The sequence below is a fragment of the Patagioenas fasciata genome, chromosome Z (assembly GCF_037038585.1).
Source record: "Patagioenas fasciata isolate bPatFas1 chromosome Z, bPatFas1.hap1, whole genome shotgun sequence".
Classification (NCBI taxonomy): Eukaryota; Metazoa; Chordata; class Aves; order Columbiformes; family Columbidae; genus Patagioenas; species Patagioenas fasciata.
This window is the reverse complement of record NC_092560.1, coordinates 68,522,082-68,541,322: the sequence shown is the minus strand read 5'-3', so window position 1 is coordinate 68,541,322 and position 19,241 is coordinate 68,522,082. Positions and strand designations below refer to the sequence as shown.

At 38.2% G+C, this 19,241-nt stretch overlaps 1 protein-coding gene across 1 annotated transcript in view; it reads right to left on the bottom strand.

Annotated features, from left to right (window-relative positions):
- Positions 1-2,632: 2,632 nt before the first annotated feature.
- Positions 2,633-19,241, bottom strand: part of ARSB (arylsulfatase B) — a 71,010-nt gene continuing 54,401 nt past the window's right edge. The window contains exons 7-8 of the mRNA XM_065860600.2: positions 3,864-3,992; positions 2,633-3,295 (exon numbers count right to left, since the gene is read on the bottom strand). Coding sequence (XP_065716672.1) covers positions 3,030-3,295; positions 3,864-3,992 — 395 coding nt within the window. The 3' untranslated portion in view covers positions 2,633-3,029. The remainder of the gene's footprint in view (positions 3,296-3,863; positions 3,993-19,241) is intronic.

Here is a 19,241-nt window from a genome sequence, read left to right as displayed (position 1 = left end):
CTGCCAGACAATCGATGTGCAAGGATTACGGCTGCAGGAGACAGCAAGCTGCAGGTGATAACGGCTGCATAATGACCTGTAGCCCTTCCTGTGGGCTGTCTGCATGTTGCTCTCACTTTGACTTAAAGGCGCTGCTCCCAACATACATCAGGCCTTTGCAAGAGCTGTGCATTAGCTGAAATCTGAGCAGGAGTTGAGTCACACGAGATAAAAAGCAAAGTGTAAACATTTTTTGTGAAATGGTAGGAGATAAGTTCAGGTATCAGTTTGGAGGCAACATTTGCAGAACATGTAAATTATTTTTGATTTAGATATTGGTTCATATGGAAGTTGCTAAATGTAGTTTAGTAAAAGCATCTGTCACAGCATTTTACCAGTGAAAATTCCAATTACCTAGAAGCAGGTCATAAACAAACAGATGACTCTTCACATAGTGTCTCATTAAGCTGTGGAAACATGCGATTGTGTGAATACCAACAGTATACAGGGTATTGCAAGGCTGTGTGCTGTGCTCAAGGACCCCAGTGGAAAGGTTGTGCAACCTCACAGAAGATTAAAAAAAATCACTGAAGGCAACTAAATATATAGAAATTAAATCTCTGAGGCTCTGAGTGATAGTTCAGAACGTGAGGGACAATCTGAAGATCTTATCACCTATGCTTGCTTCGGTCTTACCCTGCTGCAACAATCTGCTTTCAGCCACTGATGGAGAAGGCTATTGAACCTTGGTCTGAAAGAGGGTTCCAAAACATATCCAGCAAAACCAGAGAGAATTTACATTTGCCTGCTACAAGAGAATTAACTCCTCTCAAATCATCTTTCTTCCCCCCCCATTTTCAAGGGTGAAGAGAGTGAATGAAATAGAATTGAAAGAACACTGAAATAAAGGAGCAGAAGTGACAAAGGAGAGAGACAAACATAAGGCCCTTTGGGAAGAACAGCTGAACAGACTTCTGGAAAGCTTTGGTTTCACTTCTACTTACAGGAAAACATCAAAGATGGAAAAGGCAAGCTAGATTTAAGAAAGTGTAATGGAGAATCAGCTGTATCAGAGAGCAGGAAGTTCTGTTCATTTTTATATGCATTTTCAGTTTTCCTAATTTCATCTTTTCTATGCTTTATCTATTAAAAAAAATGCACAAATTCTGTCAAGTCTGTATCTTTGAATCTGTTTGCTAACAATTAGCACAAGTCTCCTGAAGAAAAATTGAGAAAAGGTGTCCCAAACTTTAGTGCAACTTATATGAGTTGGTCCTGGAGCCAGAAAATAAGCAGTTACATCTCTGCTTTCTGCAGAGGATGACAGCTAGACCTCTGCAGCCTGAGAACTTGGCTAAGGACCCTGAGAAGCAGTACCAGAACTCTGGCCAAACTCCAGAGGTTTGAGACATCAAGAGAGTTGGTGGGTTGATCTTACATCAATTTGATGAGTAACCGAGAAATGTTGCTTGGCCTAGTTTCTTCATGGCTCAGAGCCCACTTCAGGATGAAAACAATATCTACTATGGTAATAAAGAAACAAAATCTAAGAAGAATGGGTACATGCTATATAACCAGGCAATAAAAGTAAAGTTTTGTTCATCATAGAATCACAGAGTTATTCATGCAGAAAGGGCCCTTCGGAGTTATTCATGCAGAAAGGGCCCTTCGGAGGTCACCTGGTTGTTCCTCACCACTACCACCAAAACAGGGACAACTTCAAGTTAGATCCGACTTCAGAATTAGATCATATTGCTCAGGCTCTTGAACATCTCCAAGGACAGGGATGCCGCAGCCTTGCATTTCCCATATTTGACTAACCTCATGGTGTGATTTTTTTTTCTTATATCAAAATGTAACTCTATGAGTTCCTGGTGTGCTTCTTGTCTTTGTGCACCTCTGAGAAGAGTTTGGCTTCACTTTGTCTATGCCCTCACAGCAGGTAGCTGAAGATAGCAATTTCCACTTTCTCTTTTCTTCTCTAGCATAAACTAACCCAATTGTTTAGCCTCCCCTTGTTCTCCTCCCCATGCTCTTCATGGTACTCCACTGGACTCACTCCACTTTGCCAATACTTTTTTGTACAGGGAGCCCAAAATGTGATGTTATGCTCCAGTGCTGAATAGAGGGAAATAAATGCTTCTTCTCATGTTCTGGCTACATTCTTGCTTATATGGACCAACGTATGGTTGGTCTTTGTCACCAAGAGAGTACATGGCAACTCTTGTTCTATTTATTGTCGAGTAGGACACCTAGATTTTTTTCCCCACAAAAAAGCTTTTTATTCAGGCATAGCTCAGCATGTACTCCTGCATGGGGCTATTCCACCCGAAGTGCAGGACTCTGCTTTTGTTTTAACTCCATTAGACCTCTGTTTACACATTTCTTCAACCTGTCTTCTTGACAGCCCTGCACTCCAGTTGCCCACCACTCTTTACTCCAGTTTGATACATTAACAGTGAACATGGATTAGGGATTTCGCAGTATTCTGGGAGGTTTTATTTTTGTTACTCTGGGTGGTTTCTATCTATTGTCTTTTCTGGATGGAGACGTGGGTTAAAGACAAAAAATATTATATCAACTATTGTCATTTTTTTTCTATTCTTTACATATACGTAACAGCTTCCAACAGAATTTGTCTTCCAGACAAACATGAAAACAAAAATCAGTTTATTTCAAATGATGGATGCATTCTGGATGTCTCTGCTGACATGATTCATTGCAGCTTTTTAAGAAAAGTAATCCCTTTCAAGGAGGAAGGCAACATTTTACCATCTGCATTAAAAACATATTCTGGAATAAGAATATTTGAACAACAGATTTATAATTTTACAAACATTTAACACTCAATTGATGGGAAGGAGAGAGTAGGAAAAGACTGAAATAAGATTCCCAGCTTATTTTAAGAGTAAGAAATAGTGAATTACTCAATGAATGAGCTCACATTTAGCAATAGTTTAACAAAAAAGGTAAGAAATATGTGACTAGGACCCTGAGATCATAAACCAAACTCTGCTACAGGGATGTCTTGTAGGATGCAGTGCTATTCACTATGCCCAAGGACCCCAAGCCCCAGTTGCTTCTGGATCACAGGTGGGATCCTCATCAGGGTAGAACACGGGTACTGAATGTTTATAATAATACTGAAGCCGTGAGAGCAGTTTTTTCACCACATGAGGATATTTTTCAGACAGATCATTTTTCTCTTCAGGATCACGAACAATATCAAATAGCCAAAGCCTCTTTGTTGGTGGATCAGGTGACTGAATCTTTGACTCATTGAACAAAGATGGTGGAGGGAACCAATGACTGCAGCCTGAAGAAACAGGAACAGACCAAGGGTTAATTCTCAGATACGGAGCAACAATGTCGAGAAGTAGAATTACATGGTAACTGATGAATTCACTAAGTCCCTCAACAAGCTACTGGTCACTGACTGTTGTTGCATTCCTTAACTCTAGCCGACGACAGCCTTCCCAGTCCAGGGCTACCTATACAGGAGTCCAGTTGTCCAATTTATGCAAAAAGGCTGCACCATGGAGATTCAAACTTCCATGCCACTTAATTTCAAATCAAATAATTTCAGGGACTTCCTTCTTGGATTTGATGATCCTTATGTGTCCCTTCCAACTTGAGATATTGTACGATTTTATGACAGTTTTTCCACCACTGTGGGAGTCATTTCTATAAAAAATATTTGCAAAATTAAAAAAATACATTGTTTGGATTTTAGAAGTTCCCCTTCTAGATTTTTGCATGTGATCAAAAACCTGAGAAGTTAGCAGAATAACTAAAGGAGATGAAAATACATTGAACAGAATTAAACTGTGTTTGGGGCAGGTGCAAGAGGTGAAACACGGTACAAAAAGGAGTTACTTCATTACCTGGATATCCAGTTAGTAACTTCCATTTTCCATGTCGGATTGCTGCATGCATGGATATATTGAAAAGCGTATCATCCCATGGAAAAGAGTTGCCCTGTGGTAAAGATGTCCTGTTGTCAATGCCAAGACCTTAATGAAAGAATAGACTAAGTTAGGTACATTGTATATCCAAGAAACAATTTTCAGAATTCTGTTCCAAAATATAGCATTTATTTTAACGTGTTGGAGAATTTTTTTTTTATATATGTGCGAATTTCTGTGCTCTGATTCACCAAACACATTGAACTCAGAAAATGAACTGCACCCCAAAATGTTACCAGTGAAAAATGTCACACATGAGTCCAGATAACTCGACTTATGTTGTATACTGATATTTTATGTATATCTCATATACCTATATTAAGAATGCTTATTATAAGAATTGCCAAATTTGCTCATACAAGTGCCTGTATCTTTTGCTGGAGCATAATTTCTCTATTCTTTATGAAGGCTCTGCTAAGCTGCTATTTTTTTTGCCAGTCAGGAATATAGGATTGAAGGATCTCCTGAATCAATGTTATTACTGTTAATTTTCTTATATCACTCCAGTGAGCAAGCCTCAGGTCCTGACTTGTATCAACACATAGAGAACTGTCTCTCGGAACTGAGCTGGCTACATTCACACAAATCCACAGCTGGTCGGTGAGTTACTTCTATGGTATGACACAGTGTGAAGTATGTCTTCATGCTGTCTTTGGTAGAGTCACATATGATGTGGTCCAATACTCAGATGTTGCCAAAAACTCCCAAATGACAACTATGTTCAAATTCCATCTCAAAAGGAAACCTGAATCTCCTTATAGGAGGGAACTTAGAAAAAAAATAACGTGCATACACCAGGGATGATCAGCAGACCAACTCTACTGAAACCAGGAGGGAGTCAGACAAACACTCCAAGAACATCCAAACCATCTTGCATATCAGCTTTCATAAACAACACAGGAGTTTAAGACATAAAATCTAGGAGTTTTATATTAACTATATCAATTGAATCCTGTTTACCAAAAGAGTACCAGAAGGCAACTCTATAATCAGACCAAAAACAAGACATCAAGAAGTGGAGAGAAACCAATGATGATTTTCTAGCATCTTTCAAGAGATGACTTTCAATTCATTTAGGGAATTTGAAAGACAGAGCTGACAAATTTTTGCCACTGAAATGAAAAAGAGAATCCACAAGAGGAGCAATGATCATGTGAGATCCAATATTAGAAGCAGAACTAGAGGTTTCTAAAAAGAGTAAATTCTGTACATCACAGTGAGCAAATATACATCCAATAGAAGAGTGTAACAGAAATATTGGAAAAGAAATGCTGGAGCATAATTTCTCTATTCTTTACGTAGGCTCTGCTAAGTTGCTATTTTTTTACTGGGATTCACACTTTGAATCAGTTTTTCTTTAATAAGCACTTTCTGTGCATACCCAAGTTTGCTGTTTACATCAGACTTGTATAATGTTCCCAGATAAATAAGACTATAATGGATGAACAAATATGCAATCTTGGATAACTGGGGAGGTCCCAGTTGACTGGAAGTTGGCAAATGTGACGCCCATCTACAAGAAGGGTGGAAGGAGGATGTGGGGAACTACAGACCTGCCAGTATAACCTCAGTGCTGGGCAAGGTCATGGAGAGATCATCCTGAGTGACATCACACAGCACATACAAAAAAAACAAGTAATCAGGCCCAGTCAGCATGGGTTTACAAAAGACAGGTCCTGCTTGAAACAACCTGATCTCCTTCTATGACAAGGCGACCCAAATAGTAGATGAGGGAAAGGCTGTGGATGTTGTTTACCTGGACTTCAGTAAAGCCTCTGACACCGTATCCTACACCATTCTCCTAGACAAGCTGGCAGCTCATGGCATGGATGGGTGTACTCTTCGCTGAGTAAAGAACTGGCTGGATGGTTTGGCCCAAAGAGTTGTGGTGAACGGAGCCAAATCCAATCGACGGCTGGTCACGAGTGGTGTTCCCCAGGGTTCACTGTTTGGGCTCTGCTTAATCTCTTTATCAATGATCTGGATGAGGATATTGAGTGCACCCTCAGTAAGTTTGTAGATGACACCAAGTTGGGTGGGAGTGTTGATCTGCTGGAGGGTAGGAAGTTCTACACAGGGGGCTCTGGACCAGCTGGATCATTGGGCTGAGTCCAATTGTATGAGCTTTAACAAGGCCAAGTGCCGGGTCCTGCACTTGGGTCACAACAACCCCAGGCAGTGCTACAGGCTGGGGAAGAGTGGCTGGAAAGCTGCCTGGCAGAAACGAATCTGGGGCTGTTGACTGACAGCCAGATGAACATGAGCCAGCAGTGTACCCAGGTGGCCAAAAAGGCCAACAGCATCCTGGCTTGTATCAGTAATAGTGTGGCCAGCAGGACTACAGAAGTGATTGCGCCACTGTACTCGATGCTGGTGAGGCCACACCTTGAATCCTGTGTTTAGTTTTGGGCCCCTCACTTCAAAAAAGACATTGAGGTGTTGGAGAGAGTTCAGAGAAGGGCAATGAAGCTGGTGAGGGGCCTGGAACACAAGTTTGATGAGGAGCAGTTGAAGGAGCTGAGGCTCTCTGTAGCCTGGAGAAAAGGAGGCTGAGGGGAGACCTTATCACTGTCTACAGCTACCTGAAAGGACGTTGTAGCATGGAGGGTTTTGGTCTCTTTTCCCAAGTAGAAAGCAATAAGACAAAAGGAAATGGCCTAGAGTTGCGTCAGGGCAGGTTTAGCTTGGATATTAAGAAATCTTCTTCATGGAAAGGGTAGTCAGGCATTTGAACAGGCTACCCAGGGAACTGGTGGAGTTGCCATTCTGGAGGTGTTTAAAAGGCATTCAGATGAGGTTCTTAGGAACATGGTTTAGTGCTAGAGTTAGGTTATGGTTGGATTCAATGATCCAGAGGGTGTCTTCCAACCAAAATGATTCTATGATAAAAAGGACTACCTGTTTAGAGTATGCAGACACAGACTGGGGTGGACTCAGCTCATCTTAGATTATGAAGCACGGAAGCTGATGGTAAAAAAACTAAAACCCAACAAAACAAAATAACAACAGAAAACCAAACCAAACAAACAAAAAACCAAAACCAAACAAGCAAACCAACAGAACCAAAAATAAACCCAAACCAAACACCAAAATGTAAAAACACACAAAGCTTCATAAATACCCTCAGAAGAAACTCTTCTGGAAGATAAATCCCCACACAGCCATGTGATAGCCATAGCAGACACAAAACAGTTTAAAGATAAATATTGCTTACTTTTCAACTCCATTATATCATATATTATTCTGTCATACTGTTTGCTACTGAGAATACTCATCTTTACCATTCACTTTCTTAAAGAGCACAATGAAAGACATTCAACAGATCAAAAAACATGTTTTTTGAACATGACATCTCAAAATCTCAACATTAAAGCTTTGTCTAGAGGAAAAAAAATATGTGAATGTACTTCTGATTATAAGGCTTAGCACAGAGAATATGCTTCTGATTGTGAAGCCATAGTATTACACAAGATAAAATATTTAAAGTACTTCAAATAAACAGTATGAAAGATTGTATTTTTAGATATACTTTGCAAAATATACTTAGAATGCTATGTATGAGACTTAAAATAAGATTCAAGAAGATGAAATAGTTAAACCCTTATTTGGTGGAGGTAACAAAACAAAACTAAGAAATGCTTCTGCCAGAGGTTGTAGGTGAAGTTTTTTAGTAGAATATTATCTTTCAGCGAAATTTCTTGAAGAGAAAAAGATAAATTCCTTCATGATGAGCTATTATAAACAGAACTCTTTCAGTGGGCGCATTGCAAGCACTTGTCTTGTGCCAAAGAAATGTACTGTCTGTTATTCAGACAGATGCATTGCTTCCCAGACAGTACAGGTCAAATTTTATCAGACATATCAGGCATGGAAAAGAGACTGGTGCTCGTTTGAATGCTCTTTACATAGGATATTTATAGGATTGCCCTTTTATTACTTTATACAAGCACCAGATACAGAAGTAAGAGACAAAACAATATTACTTGATATGAGGTCTCTTCTTCCCATCATATGTCTTTCACCTTAAGCTCAGATATTCCTTCCCCTGCATTTACCTGACTTCTTCCTTCCATTCAGCCCAGCTGATAAGTTTCTATCTCTGTTCTCATTGTTCATGTTTGCTAGTGCTGATGAAACGCAAAATGCCTGATCAGTCTTCTCCTCTGCCATAAGAATTTCACAGGGATCGCTTTTCCAATTTGGCAGACTAAAGAAGTCACATTCTTATTGTTTTCTTCACAAGATAAAATGTTTATTCTTATAGCAGCCTAGCAGTTTTCCTCTGCATGTGTTCTAGACTCCTTTGTTGTTGTTGTTGATTGCCTTCTTTTTTTCCATCATGGTTGACCAGGTGGTAACAACAGCCCCTTGAACTACTTCAGCAGTCAGGGGACAGATGCCTTCTATGGATCTGTGTAATCAAGTCTGCCTTTACATGCCTGCATACTTTGCTTATAGACTTATAGAATAAAAACGTGGTACTTTTTCTTGTGTAAGTGTATCAGTGGCTAATGTAAAGCTTTGTTTTTACCTTAAAAAAAATCCCATAGCATTTGCCATGAATTTTCTTATTTTCAAACAGAAAACACTATTTCCTGAAGCCCAACTTGGAACCTCACCAGCTGCTATATTTCTTTTTAAATGATCTCTTGGGAAATTATGCGATTTTCATTAGTTAAGAAAAGAGTGAAATTTCATTTATTTTCAAATATTTAATGATACAACAAATTGATCTAAATATTTTAGTGTGTTGTTTGGAGTTGTAGGTCACCAAAAAGTATCCAAATAGTTTATATATCTCTATAGAAAAAACAAGTCCTTCAGATGTGACTTTGAAGCTTATATCGTATTTCAAGACCACCATTAGTCTTAACAGCCTGAAAAACAGTTTCAGGATCACATTTTAAAAGACATTGAGGTGGTAAACTCCTACTACCCACAAAAGCAGTTTATTTTCTAAATGCTTTAAAAGTCTGGCCCTTTGCCCTTTATAAAAACTTCAGCTTAGTTCTTTTGTTTCCATTATCTTACATTGTCTCTATAAACAGATATATATTCCAAACCAGGATGTATTAATAAAAGCCTAAATAACTTTCAATAGCACTTATATATGTTCAAGAGACCTGATTTTTCAGAAGGCAAGTATCATAAACTCTGAAAAATCTATGCAAGATGCTCAGAAAGCATCAGTCAAAAATGTGAGCTGCATTTGCAAAATTAATTGCCATTTTGATAATTTTGATATTCCATAACATAGTCTTCAGGCAGGACATTGAAAAATTTACTATTGGATAAGAATATAAATAACATCCTGAATGATGACCAGACAATATGTGGACTTCTCTAAAAAGTGAACCAGCTTTCAACGTGTTAAGCCTTGCTAATGAACAAATGTATGTACAACAAAAGGGAAAGTAATGAACATGAAGGAAAAAAGCCAGGCTGCATACACAAAAGAATGTGCTCTGAACAAGCTATTGCTGTTTAGGGAAGAGTTTGCAAAGTTGAAATAAACACATAACATTCAGCAACTGTCAAGAAAAGCAAAATCAAAATCTAAAGTGGCAGTATCTAATGGGCACTATGCTACCGTATAAGTCTTTTTTGGGCCCCAAATGAAATGCTGTGCAGTTTTGGTCCCTCTGTTACAAGAAAGGATTCACACCAGACTTATACTACTGTGGTTGAGATAAGAATCCGATACCTACATTATTTCCTGCTTTAGTCGTACAATTTTAAATCTTTTAAAAAGCTCCTACAATTTACAGAAATGATACAAGATGACATGTTCTGCCATACTGAAGAAGTTATTTGGTACATTCAATTCAGCAGTGTGCCCCAAGAAGTAATTAATAACTCCTGAGTCAAAGTAAAATAGAAAAGATAAACCAAAACTGCTCACTTTGCCCAGCAATCTGTTCTTTCATTTCACTTCACTTTCTAAGCATAGGAAGATCATAAAAAATGATGTATAGTGCTTGGCCCTGTTTTTTTCCTCCTAGTCTTTCAAAAAAGCTCTTCTGACCTCATTAAGCATCCCATGTGTACTCCTGATTTAATATATCATTTAGGTTACGTGGATAGTTCTTCCAGACTAAAAAAAAAAGTCTTCCTATGTATTTTTGCATAGACTTACAACAGCCTTCTGCTTAATTCATTAGTTTGCCTATCCAACTGGGCAATGATTTATGTGGATGGAAAACAGGAAGAAATATTTTTTCACATTTCTTCCCTGGTGATCAACGTATGCTTGAGAATCGATCATTTGTTCCTTGGCTCATACAATCCTAGTTACACATCAAAAATGTACCTAAAATAAAATATACTAATTTATCTGATCACCATGCAAATGTAAAAAATGTCTGAAAATCCATTTATTTTCTGAGTAACTAATTTTTTTTTTTCAATTATTCTACTGCTGCTGTACACCAAAATAACTTTGTGACCTTTTGACGCCTGCAATGCTAAATGACAATAAAAAAGTGAAGGGCCGATCCAGTTTTACTACATTTTACAGCTTTAGATGTCTTATCAGAAGCTCTTTACTTCTCTTCCTGTTCAGGGCCTGTAAAACCAACTCGTTTATTTTTCTAAGTCTTATGATGTTCCTGACAGGTTTCACTGATACTCTCTGAAATATTTAATATTAAATCCATGAAATACTAAAAAAAGAGTTCTCCTAAGTCAAGCAAAATTTAAGAAAAAAGCAAAGACGACAACAAAAAGCCACTGCAACACAGTACTTGGTAAGTATGGTGGAAAATTCATATCTGTCAGCATTTGTTTCAGTCTTTTGTTTTCCACTTTGCAAGGCCAAGTTTTCAAGTACCACATAACCATAATTTGTAAAAGAAGATTTAAGGATAGTCAACACACATATTGTGTAAATTTGGAAGGTTAAAAATAAAATTGTACAATTTGAAGGTTTGTTTTTTTTTCCTTAAAGAAAGGCTCCACTTCTTTAGCTCACTCTAAATGATAAATTTGCTGAGGTTTAAAAAAGGGAATGCATAGGGGAATACATATTCTATGTCAGTATAGATATATGATACTTGCACAGATCTAATAAATCAATAACCCTTCTCTTCTTCTGTCTTTCAAGAAGACCAACTCAAGCAATTGGTAGAAACCTAACATGTGGAGATATAAATACACAGTACAACTAAAATAAAATATTCTGCCTTCAGTCTGTGATTAAGATGATGAAAATGACCCGTGATTAGTAGAAATTTCCTTGGTTGGTAAGAGATCAAAAAGCACATAGTTCTCTCTAACATGCCATTTAGAGAAATCCCAACCACAAAATTTAAAGGGTCCAAAACAATACTGCCTGAAGCATGACATATTTCTGTACACTGTGGTTGATGATACTAGTATGTAGGAAGGCAACATTGGGTACTGGAGAGCAATTTTGGAGAAAGACAAAATAACATTAATTATTATTTATTTGGGAGAAAGTACCCTGACCAAAGAGTTAATCTAAACATCCTAAGTGAGTGTCAGACTGACTACGCCTCTACAATTCTCCAATATCCTACACAGTAACAAAAACATTCTTTAATAAGTAGTTATATACAATCAGTGCCCCTTACAGACAACAGAAGCAAATGAAGCTTCTACTTTTCTTTCTTCATCTGCAAAACCAGGATGCTAGAAGTTATCCACCTTTTGCAGTATATTTCCCAAAGGAAAAAGTGAAAAATATCAGTATTCTCTATAGTTAAACTTCTATTTATGATACTACAATGTAGCAGTGGAGTCAGCCATATGCCAGGGAGAATTTAATCACAGAAAGCTCCAAGCTAATTGCAATCTGCTTGATGGAAAAGACTGAGAAGCACACATTAAGAAAAGCCACAAAACCCAGGTTGAATTAAGACTTTAGATGGCTCATACTCTTTCCAGTCCAAATTAGAAACATGTCTGAAGCAAATAATAAACAAGTGCTACTGCTTTGCAGGTGTAAAATACATTTAAGACCCGTCAGCCAAAGCAATAATACCACCAGCATTTCCTGTAACACAAATGTGTGTGCATATTACACTATCTAGATGCCTAAATGGTTTCATACTTTGCAGTTTACAATGTGTACAGCACAAAAGGATTCCATAGGTGTTCTCTTAGTAACTGAAAATATCTCTCTAGTTCTCAAGACTTCTGTTTCAGTTTAAATTTTGTCTGGCTATGCAACATCCGCTATCACTTACTTAGTTACTCCACTCCAATATTTAAATAATACATAACAGGATCCACACAGAATAAAAGTTTACTTATCATACCACATGGCCACCTGGGTTAAGAAACTAAGCAACCATAGGACAAGGGGAAGGATCCTCATCTCGATAGAAAAGCTTCTTATAAAATTGGAAACAATAAAAAGCTTTGATTTCCCACCGGACAGGTCACCACTGGATTTCTAAACGAATTTGTGCTGGGACCCATACTACTGAACATATTCCAAACGATCTGGAAAAGGGACTGAACAATGAGATTACAAAGTCTGTGGATGATGGTAAGTTATTTAAAGCTCACTGTAAAGAACAACTGAAGGTCCTTATGAGATTGGGTGAGTGGACATTAAAATGGGCAATGGTATTTAACATAGATGCAGGTAAAGTGATGCATGTATGAAGTAACAATCCCAAATTCACATATAAAATGATGGCCTAGCATCACCCACAATTGTCCAAGAGTGAAACCTCGGAATCATGACAGACCGAGCTTTTTCAGAATTATAGCAGCACTGGTCAAAAAGAAAACTGAGAGTAAGGAATTACTGGAAAAGGATTCATGAACAAAGCAAAAAGCTCTTTGTAATGGGAAAACTGTAGTTCTGGTCTTTCCATCGCCAAAAGAAAAAAATATGACAGAAAAGGTTCAGAAACCAGTCACAAAGTTGGGTGCCATGTGCAATCCCCCAGGAATTAAAATCCTCTGCTAGATGTACATTCTGCATAATTAAATTTGTATGTTCTCGGGAACTTGAGGGACCAGGCTGCTTTCATCCCCTGTATGATTTAAGCAAGGTTCTTCCCATCTTGTATGACACTGAGCCAAATGCAATCAAATAATCAAAACCTTATTGTTTTAATTGACAGGGGACATATCAATGTAACACATAGGCCAAATAGTTCAAGCGCTTACTACACAGACCTCATAAAGTATCTTGAGTGAAACCACATCAATGTTGGTAGCTGTTAGTACACTCAACGTGGCTACAGCCTCTACCTGACCTGACTAGACATCATCTACAATGCAGAATGGCACTACTATACAACGCGTACCCACAGTAAGAAAAACTCAAACATGCTGAAACATTGGATGAGACATAAAATGGTTTACCTGGGAAATTAATTGTCTGCTTTTGCCAGTAACAGCTGGATTCCAACTGGACTAGACTACACCCTCTGAACAAATACAATCTTGGCTACAATCCTTAAATTCAATCATACTTTTTTTGTTTTGAATCACTGAAGACGTTACATGGAAAACCTCCATCTTATTTTATCATTTTGGTCCAACTCTGTCCTTACCCCCATGTGATACACGAGATTTCAGTTTGTCAGTAGGCACCACATAAGCCACAACTGTCACTAAAACAGTGATGCAATAAAGTCCTGCTTGTTTGTGCACTCTTGGGAGGATCACTTGGAGTGCTCATGTTTTCAGACATATCTCTGCTAAGAGAGGCTGGAGAGACATATACAGAGCTATAGGTGTGACAAAAGGCACCCTTCAGGGGATTCAGCCCTCAGAGCAACAAACACAGCCACAACAAGGTTGCATCACATAGCCAGAAGACAAGAAACTACTGAACTGCAGAAACTGCTGCTTGCAGTAAGGTATCCTCAGGGAATGAACTGGCCAAAAAAAAAAAAAAGTCCAAAAAAAGATAATGCAATTAAAAGAATTCAGTCTCGTGCATGCAGATTCTCAACTAACTGAAGACTGTCGCTGCAGGAAGAGTCTTTCAAAAGGTAGTGACACCTGGCAATGATAAGTCTCAAGGGGTTAAATTAGATGCTTAATTTCTTCTTCTTCTTCTTCTTCTTCTGACATTATACTCTAAAACATAATGAGTGATTTTAAAAGTCTCTTTGCTATGTAAAAATGTTTTTATTAGAGAAGAGCGAACAAATCTGTATATTGCACGTAGAATTCTGCTTAACAGCTGAACAAAACACTAGGGAAAAAAACAACAAATAAAAACCAAAACCTCAGGCTACTTCCACTAGAACAAACAATAACTGGTATTATTTTCATACTAAGGTGATGCATATGGCTCCCTGCCTCTTGTGATCTGATTAGTAGTCTATAAAAACCACAGAGGAGATCCCCAGACAGAAGTCTGGGACTGGTGAACCAAAAACCACTTATATGTGAAACCCAAACAGAAAGCGAGTTTCTAGTATGTTCATTATTGTCTTTAAAATCAACATACTATTTTAGTCATCCAATAAATCCCTATTGTATTCACCAGCTTCTATATGTTGTCAGAAATATGGTAATGGTATAATTCTCCTACTACTTCCATTAAATAAATCAAAGCTGTTGCACATCACAGCTTCTGTTCTTCTTCAAATCATTTGACTCTTTTATTAGGATTTAAACATTTACTTACGTGATGGCCATTAAATAGAAAAGAAAGAAAACCCAAGCAGTTCAAAAATCACAGGTGATTACTTCTCTATGAACAGACACTGTAGACTCCTTTGAATCACCTTAGCCCATTTTTGTGCTACAATAGCAGAAGCGGTAGGTAAAAAAATCACAGACTTTCTTAAACACTACGGAACTCCACATAAAAACTACCCTTGTGAAAGCAGTATTCAGCCTCCTAGAAAGCTTACCACATGCAGACACACTAAAGTTGCAAGCCTGGCAGCCTCACTGTCCTGTACTAATGCTCAACTGTGGAGCAGCAGGAGGTCTGTTAGGGTTTAAAAAAACACACACTGAAACTAATGGAAACCTTTCTATTGATTCCAATGAGCTCTTGCTCAGACTAGTTAAGCATCAGTAGTAACAAACAAATTTTCATGCTACCGACTTCTCTTAATAAAACAAATTAAGGTAAATTCCCCTTCATCCATACAATTCAGCAGACCCAGTGTGTTTTCCAGGAAAACTTTATATGAAATAATTTGTGCAAACAACACATGCATTTTAACCACCCCCCAGATTATCCTCAAATTAAAGTGATTCTGAAATAAAAACAAAACAAAAGCACCAATGCACAATTCACTAATCCCCAGAACAAAATAAATAAAAAAAACCCCAACAACAGAACAACACAACAGTAACAGCACACAATCCCATGAATGTTACCAAGAATTGAGGCTTATGAAACACCTGAGAAAACCGAATGCCAGAATCATTTTCTCTGATGCAAAATCCATGTCACTAAAATCAGAAGTTAAGATATAGAAACTGTTTACTTAAACATATCACTTGATCCTCCCTGCAGCACTGAAACAGCAGAATAAAGGCAGACTTCAGGTAAGAGGCACCCAAACATTTGATTCTTTATAGAAGCATACAGCTGGAAAAGGAAACACGAAATAGAGAAATGAACCATAAATTCAGTGCAGTAAAACTTGGGAAGCCACCCTGTAACTTTTATTTGTGCTCCATGCTGCTTCCCACAACCACATCTTCTGAACTCTGCTCTGACTGCATTTTTCCAACTGTCCAGCAGTTTCGTCCCTAAAGGAGGAAATTCACAGGTCACACTGAAAGCCCTGGCCAACTGCATGCTATGAATATATAAATTACTTTTGTCCTCTTAAGCAAATAGAAACAGATGCCAATTTGATGCTGAACTTACCTAATTTTCAGTAAACAGGAAATAAAGGCTCAGAACAATTAAATGTTTAAGTTCCATAAAAGTGAACAAAATTGAAAACTAGGGGTTAAATTCACACGAGGATGTACCTGACAAGAGGAGACATTTTCTCCCCCCTCCAAAAAATCTAGCCCGACACCAGAGATACATTTCTGGGATCTGGGGACCCAGATTCATACCCTGAGTTACCCTGATTATTACAAAAGGTTTTGAACCATGATCTCCCATCTTTCAGGAGAGATTTCTTCCCAAGAACCTTCAAGAAACTCTAGAATGGAGGTTTTCTCCACATTTTTCATTTCACATCTGTGGCAGGATGCAAACCCCCCTCTCTCCCCCTCCCTCCTTCAGTATGGAAGGAGTAGGCACATCTCCCTCTCTCTCTGCTGTTTGAGGCTGACAGCTTCTTTTGTTTGGCCCCAGAGCACCGTGGCCAGGGCCATTAGGAGAAGGGAGTGCAGAAGCTCAGTGAGCCGCTGGGCACCTGCGGCCAGTGTGGGGGATGTTTGGAAGCTTCAGGGGCACCCCACAGCCAGTGTGGGGGTGCAGAGAAGCTTCTGGAATGCCTACAGTCAGGTCTGATCAGCCAGTATAAAAACGGGATTCTGGTTGAGACTCTGCCCATTGTCGCGGGTCTCTCGGAGCACGAGTGAGATGCTGCCACCAAGAGCCCCCCTCCCCGGGATGGAGACTCCGCTTGCCTTGCCGCCACGGGTGTGAGTAAAACTTCTCGCAGGATTGCGAGTGTATTTATACTTCCTGTGCACATGTGCACGTGTAACTTCCCGTGCTTAATATAAGCACGTGTAAAATTAATCCTCGCATAATCGCAAGTGTATTTATCCTTTCTGTGCACATATGCACATGTAACTTTCCGTGTTTAATGCAAGCACGAGTAACTTTCCGTGCACATATGCACGAGTAATTTTCTGTGCACATTTGCACGCATACTTTATCTCCCCGCACAATCGCGAGTGTATTTTCCTCCCGTGCTTCCACATAAGCACGTGTAATATTCCGTGCACATTTGCACGTGTGAGTAAATTAACCCTCACAGAATTGTGAGTGTACTATAAATTTACTCTCGTGGAATCGCGAGTGTACACTTTCCGTACTCACTACGAGTACGTGTATCTCTTTAAGAATAATCCCGCACCGTATTCAGGCAAGTGTGTACTCCTCTGGGACTCAGAGACGGTTCCGGCATTGTTTTGGTGAAGCCACGTGCATGCACTCTGTGGACCGCCTGTTGTATTAGTTGCTGTCCCTTAATAATTTTCCTCAACTGGTATCCGAACCTGTATTTAAGTCACTTTTGGAGTGCTAAAACCCTGTTTCTCACTGGTTTAATAAAAGTTGTTTTGGACCCTGTTGTCCCTTAAACTAGCCTCGGGGTGCCTCCGTGACAACATCATATAAAACATAAAAATATTTTGAATGACAAAACAGAAAATAAGCCTTTAATTTGGTGGTGGGATATCTGGATGGGCTGGGATAATTTTCATTTCCAGTCATACCCAATTTGTAGAGAAAACTTTTAATTCAAATAAGAAGGTAAGCAACTTTAGTGGGTAAACAATTTGGAACAGATTCTTAACTTTTTACTCTCTTCTAATTTTTAACTCAATGATCTATAAATATATGTTTTTATATGCAAAATGTTCTTTAGGCACAGGGTTGTTCTGATTTGCATGCAGTCTGGTCTATAGTTCGATTTGCAGACAGTCTGCAAATACTTTCAAACAGGGATTCTACATTACACCATAAAAACCAGGTACACGGAAAAAATATCCATATTTCCTACAGTATTACCCAGTTTGGAAGTACCTGGATCTGGGTAGAACAGACAAAAGGTGGCAGGAAGGTATAATGTGGGAACATAAGAACATATACATCCAATTCAGCATGCATCATTTCTAGTAAAAGCCATTTTAGCAACTGGAAAGCTGCACTCTTCACATTGTTCAGCTGCACACATAATAAAAGTAGTACGAATCTATGGACTGGGTCAGAAAATACACTAGATTTCCATTCTATTTGAATTCCTTTGCTTTATGTTTTTGGTCTAAGCACCATTATGTTTTACTTTAACATGAGAATTTTTTTCCTCCTAAATATCAGGAAATAATATGCTGAAGATCGTTCAAGTTTTTAATATATACACTAGACCACAATGGTTATAGCATTGAGAGCAGCGAAAGTACTACATTTTTCATTTCCACTGATGAGTATTAAATCAAGTCTTTGCCAAACTCCCCGAAAATCATTACTGTCTCTAATGTAGTAATATAATTTATACAGTCCCTAAAACCTTAAACCAGTCAGATGAATCAACTACTCACCTATAAGATGATATTTTCAAATAAAATTGTATTGAGAAATAAAAAAGCAAAAGAACAAAAGCCATAGTTCATATTTTTACAATTAGGAGACAGACTTAGACTTTATATATTTTCTACTTATAAGCATAAGGTGTTTTTCAATATCTTATTTCTTTGTCAACAGTATGGAAACACATGGCTGTTCTCCATACATTTATAAATGGAATTGGAGGAGAAAAGGGAGTATTTCTCTCCCCTGTAGCTATAGAAGCATAAAAACTCTTAGATACAAGTAAATGAGGATTCCCCAGGCAAAACTATCACTTCTACATAAACAGAAAATTTTACACTGTGTTTCACATAGATGCATTAGAAACTTTGTAGATGGTGCTGTACTGGAAATTTATTTTTAGCATTTTATACAATGGAAACTTCATGAAAAAATTATCTTTCACTAGACATGAATCTGTGAAGCTGCCTGTTGGTCTATTACATTTATAGCTGTTCTACATCTATTGCAAATTTAGTCTGAGAGAAAAATCTACAGGGAAATATGGGAAAAAAAATTCTTCTTCTATGAGAAAAGTTAAATATCAAAGTTTCAGTGCCTGACTTTAATAGATGAACAACACCCAAGCAGATTATTTATACTGCTTGAAGGAAAGCATATATAAGGGTATCTTGCTTGTGAACAGATTGGTTTTGCATAGACATTGCTTGTGGTACATTAACCAACCCATTTAGTAGGCTATTTAGTGCTTCTTAGACTTTTGCGTTCTTATGAAGCAACAGAGACAAGAAGTCTCATAGAAATCAAGCTAAAAGTTGCATCTTCATCAATATGAGAGCCAAACAAATTCTTAAAGGTTATTTCTAGGCCTACTGCAGTGCTATGGATAGCCGTTGTTACTGACGTACTACAGAAGACAGACAAGTCTTCTTCCTACCAGAGGGAAAATGTTTCATAGTTTTTGGAAAGGCTCAAAGACACATAGTGCATCTTCTTCCATCTACAGTTTTACCCCCTGAACACATAAGGTAAATTAATTTTTGCTTTTCTTCTCAGTCTTTTCAAGCCAACAGTTTTCCTTCACACTTATAATGAATAAAACAAATAAAATATTCTACAGT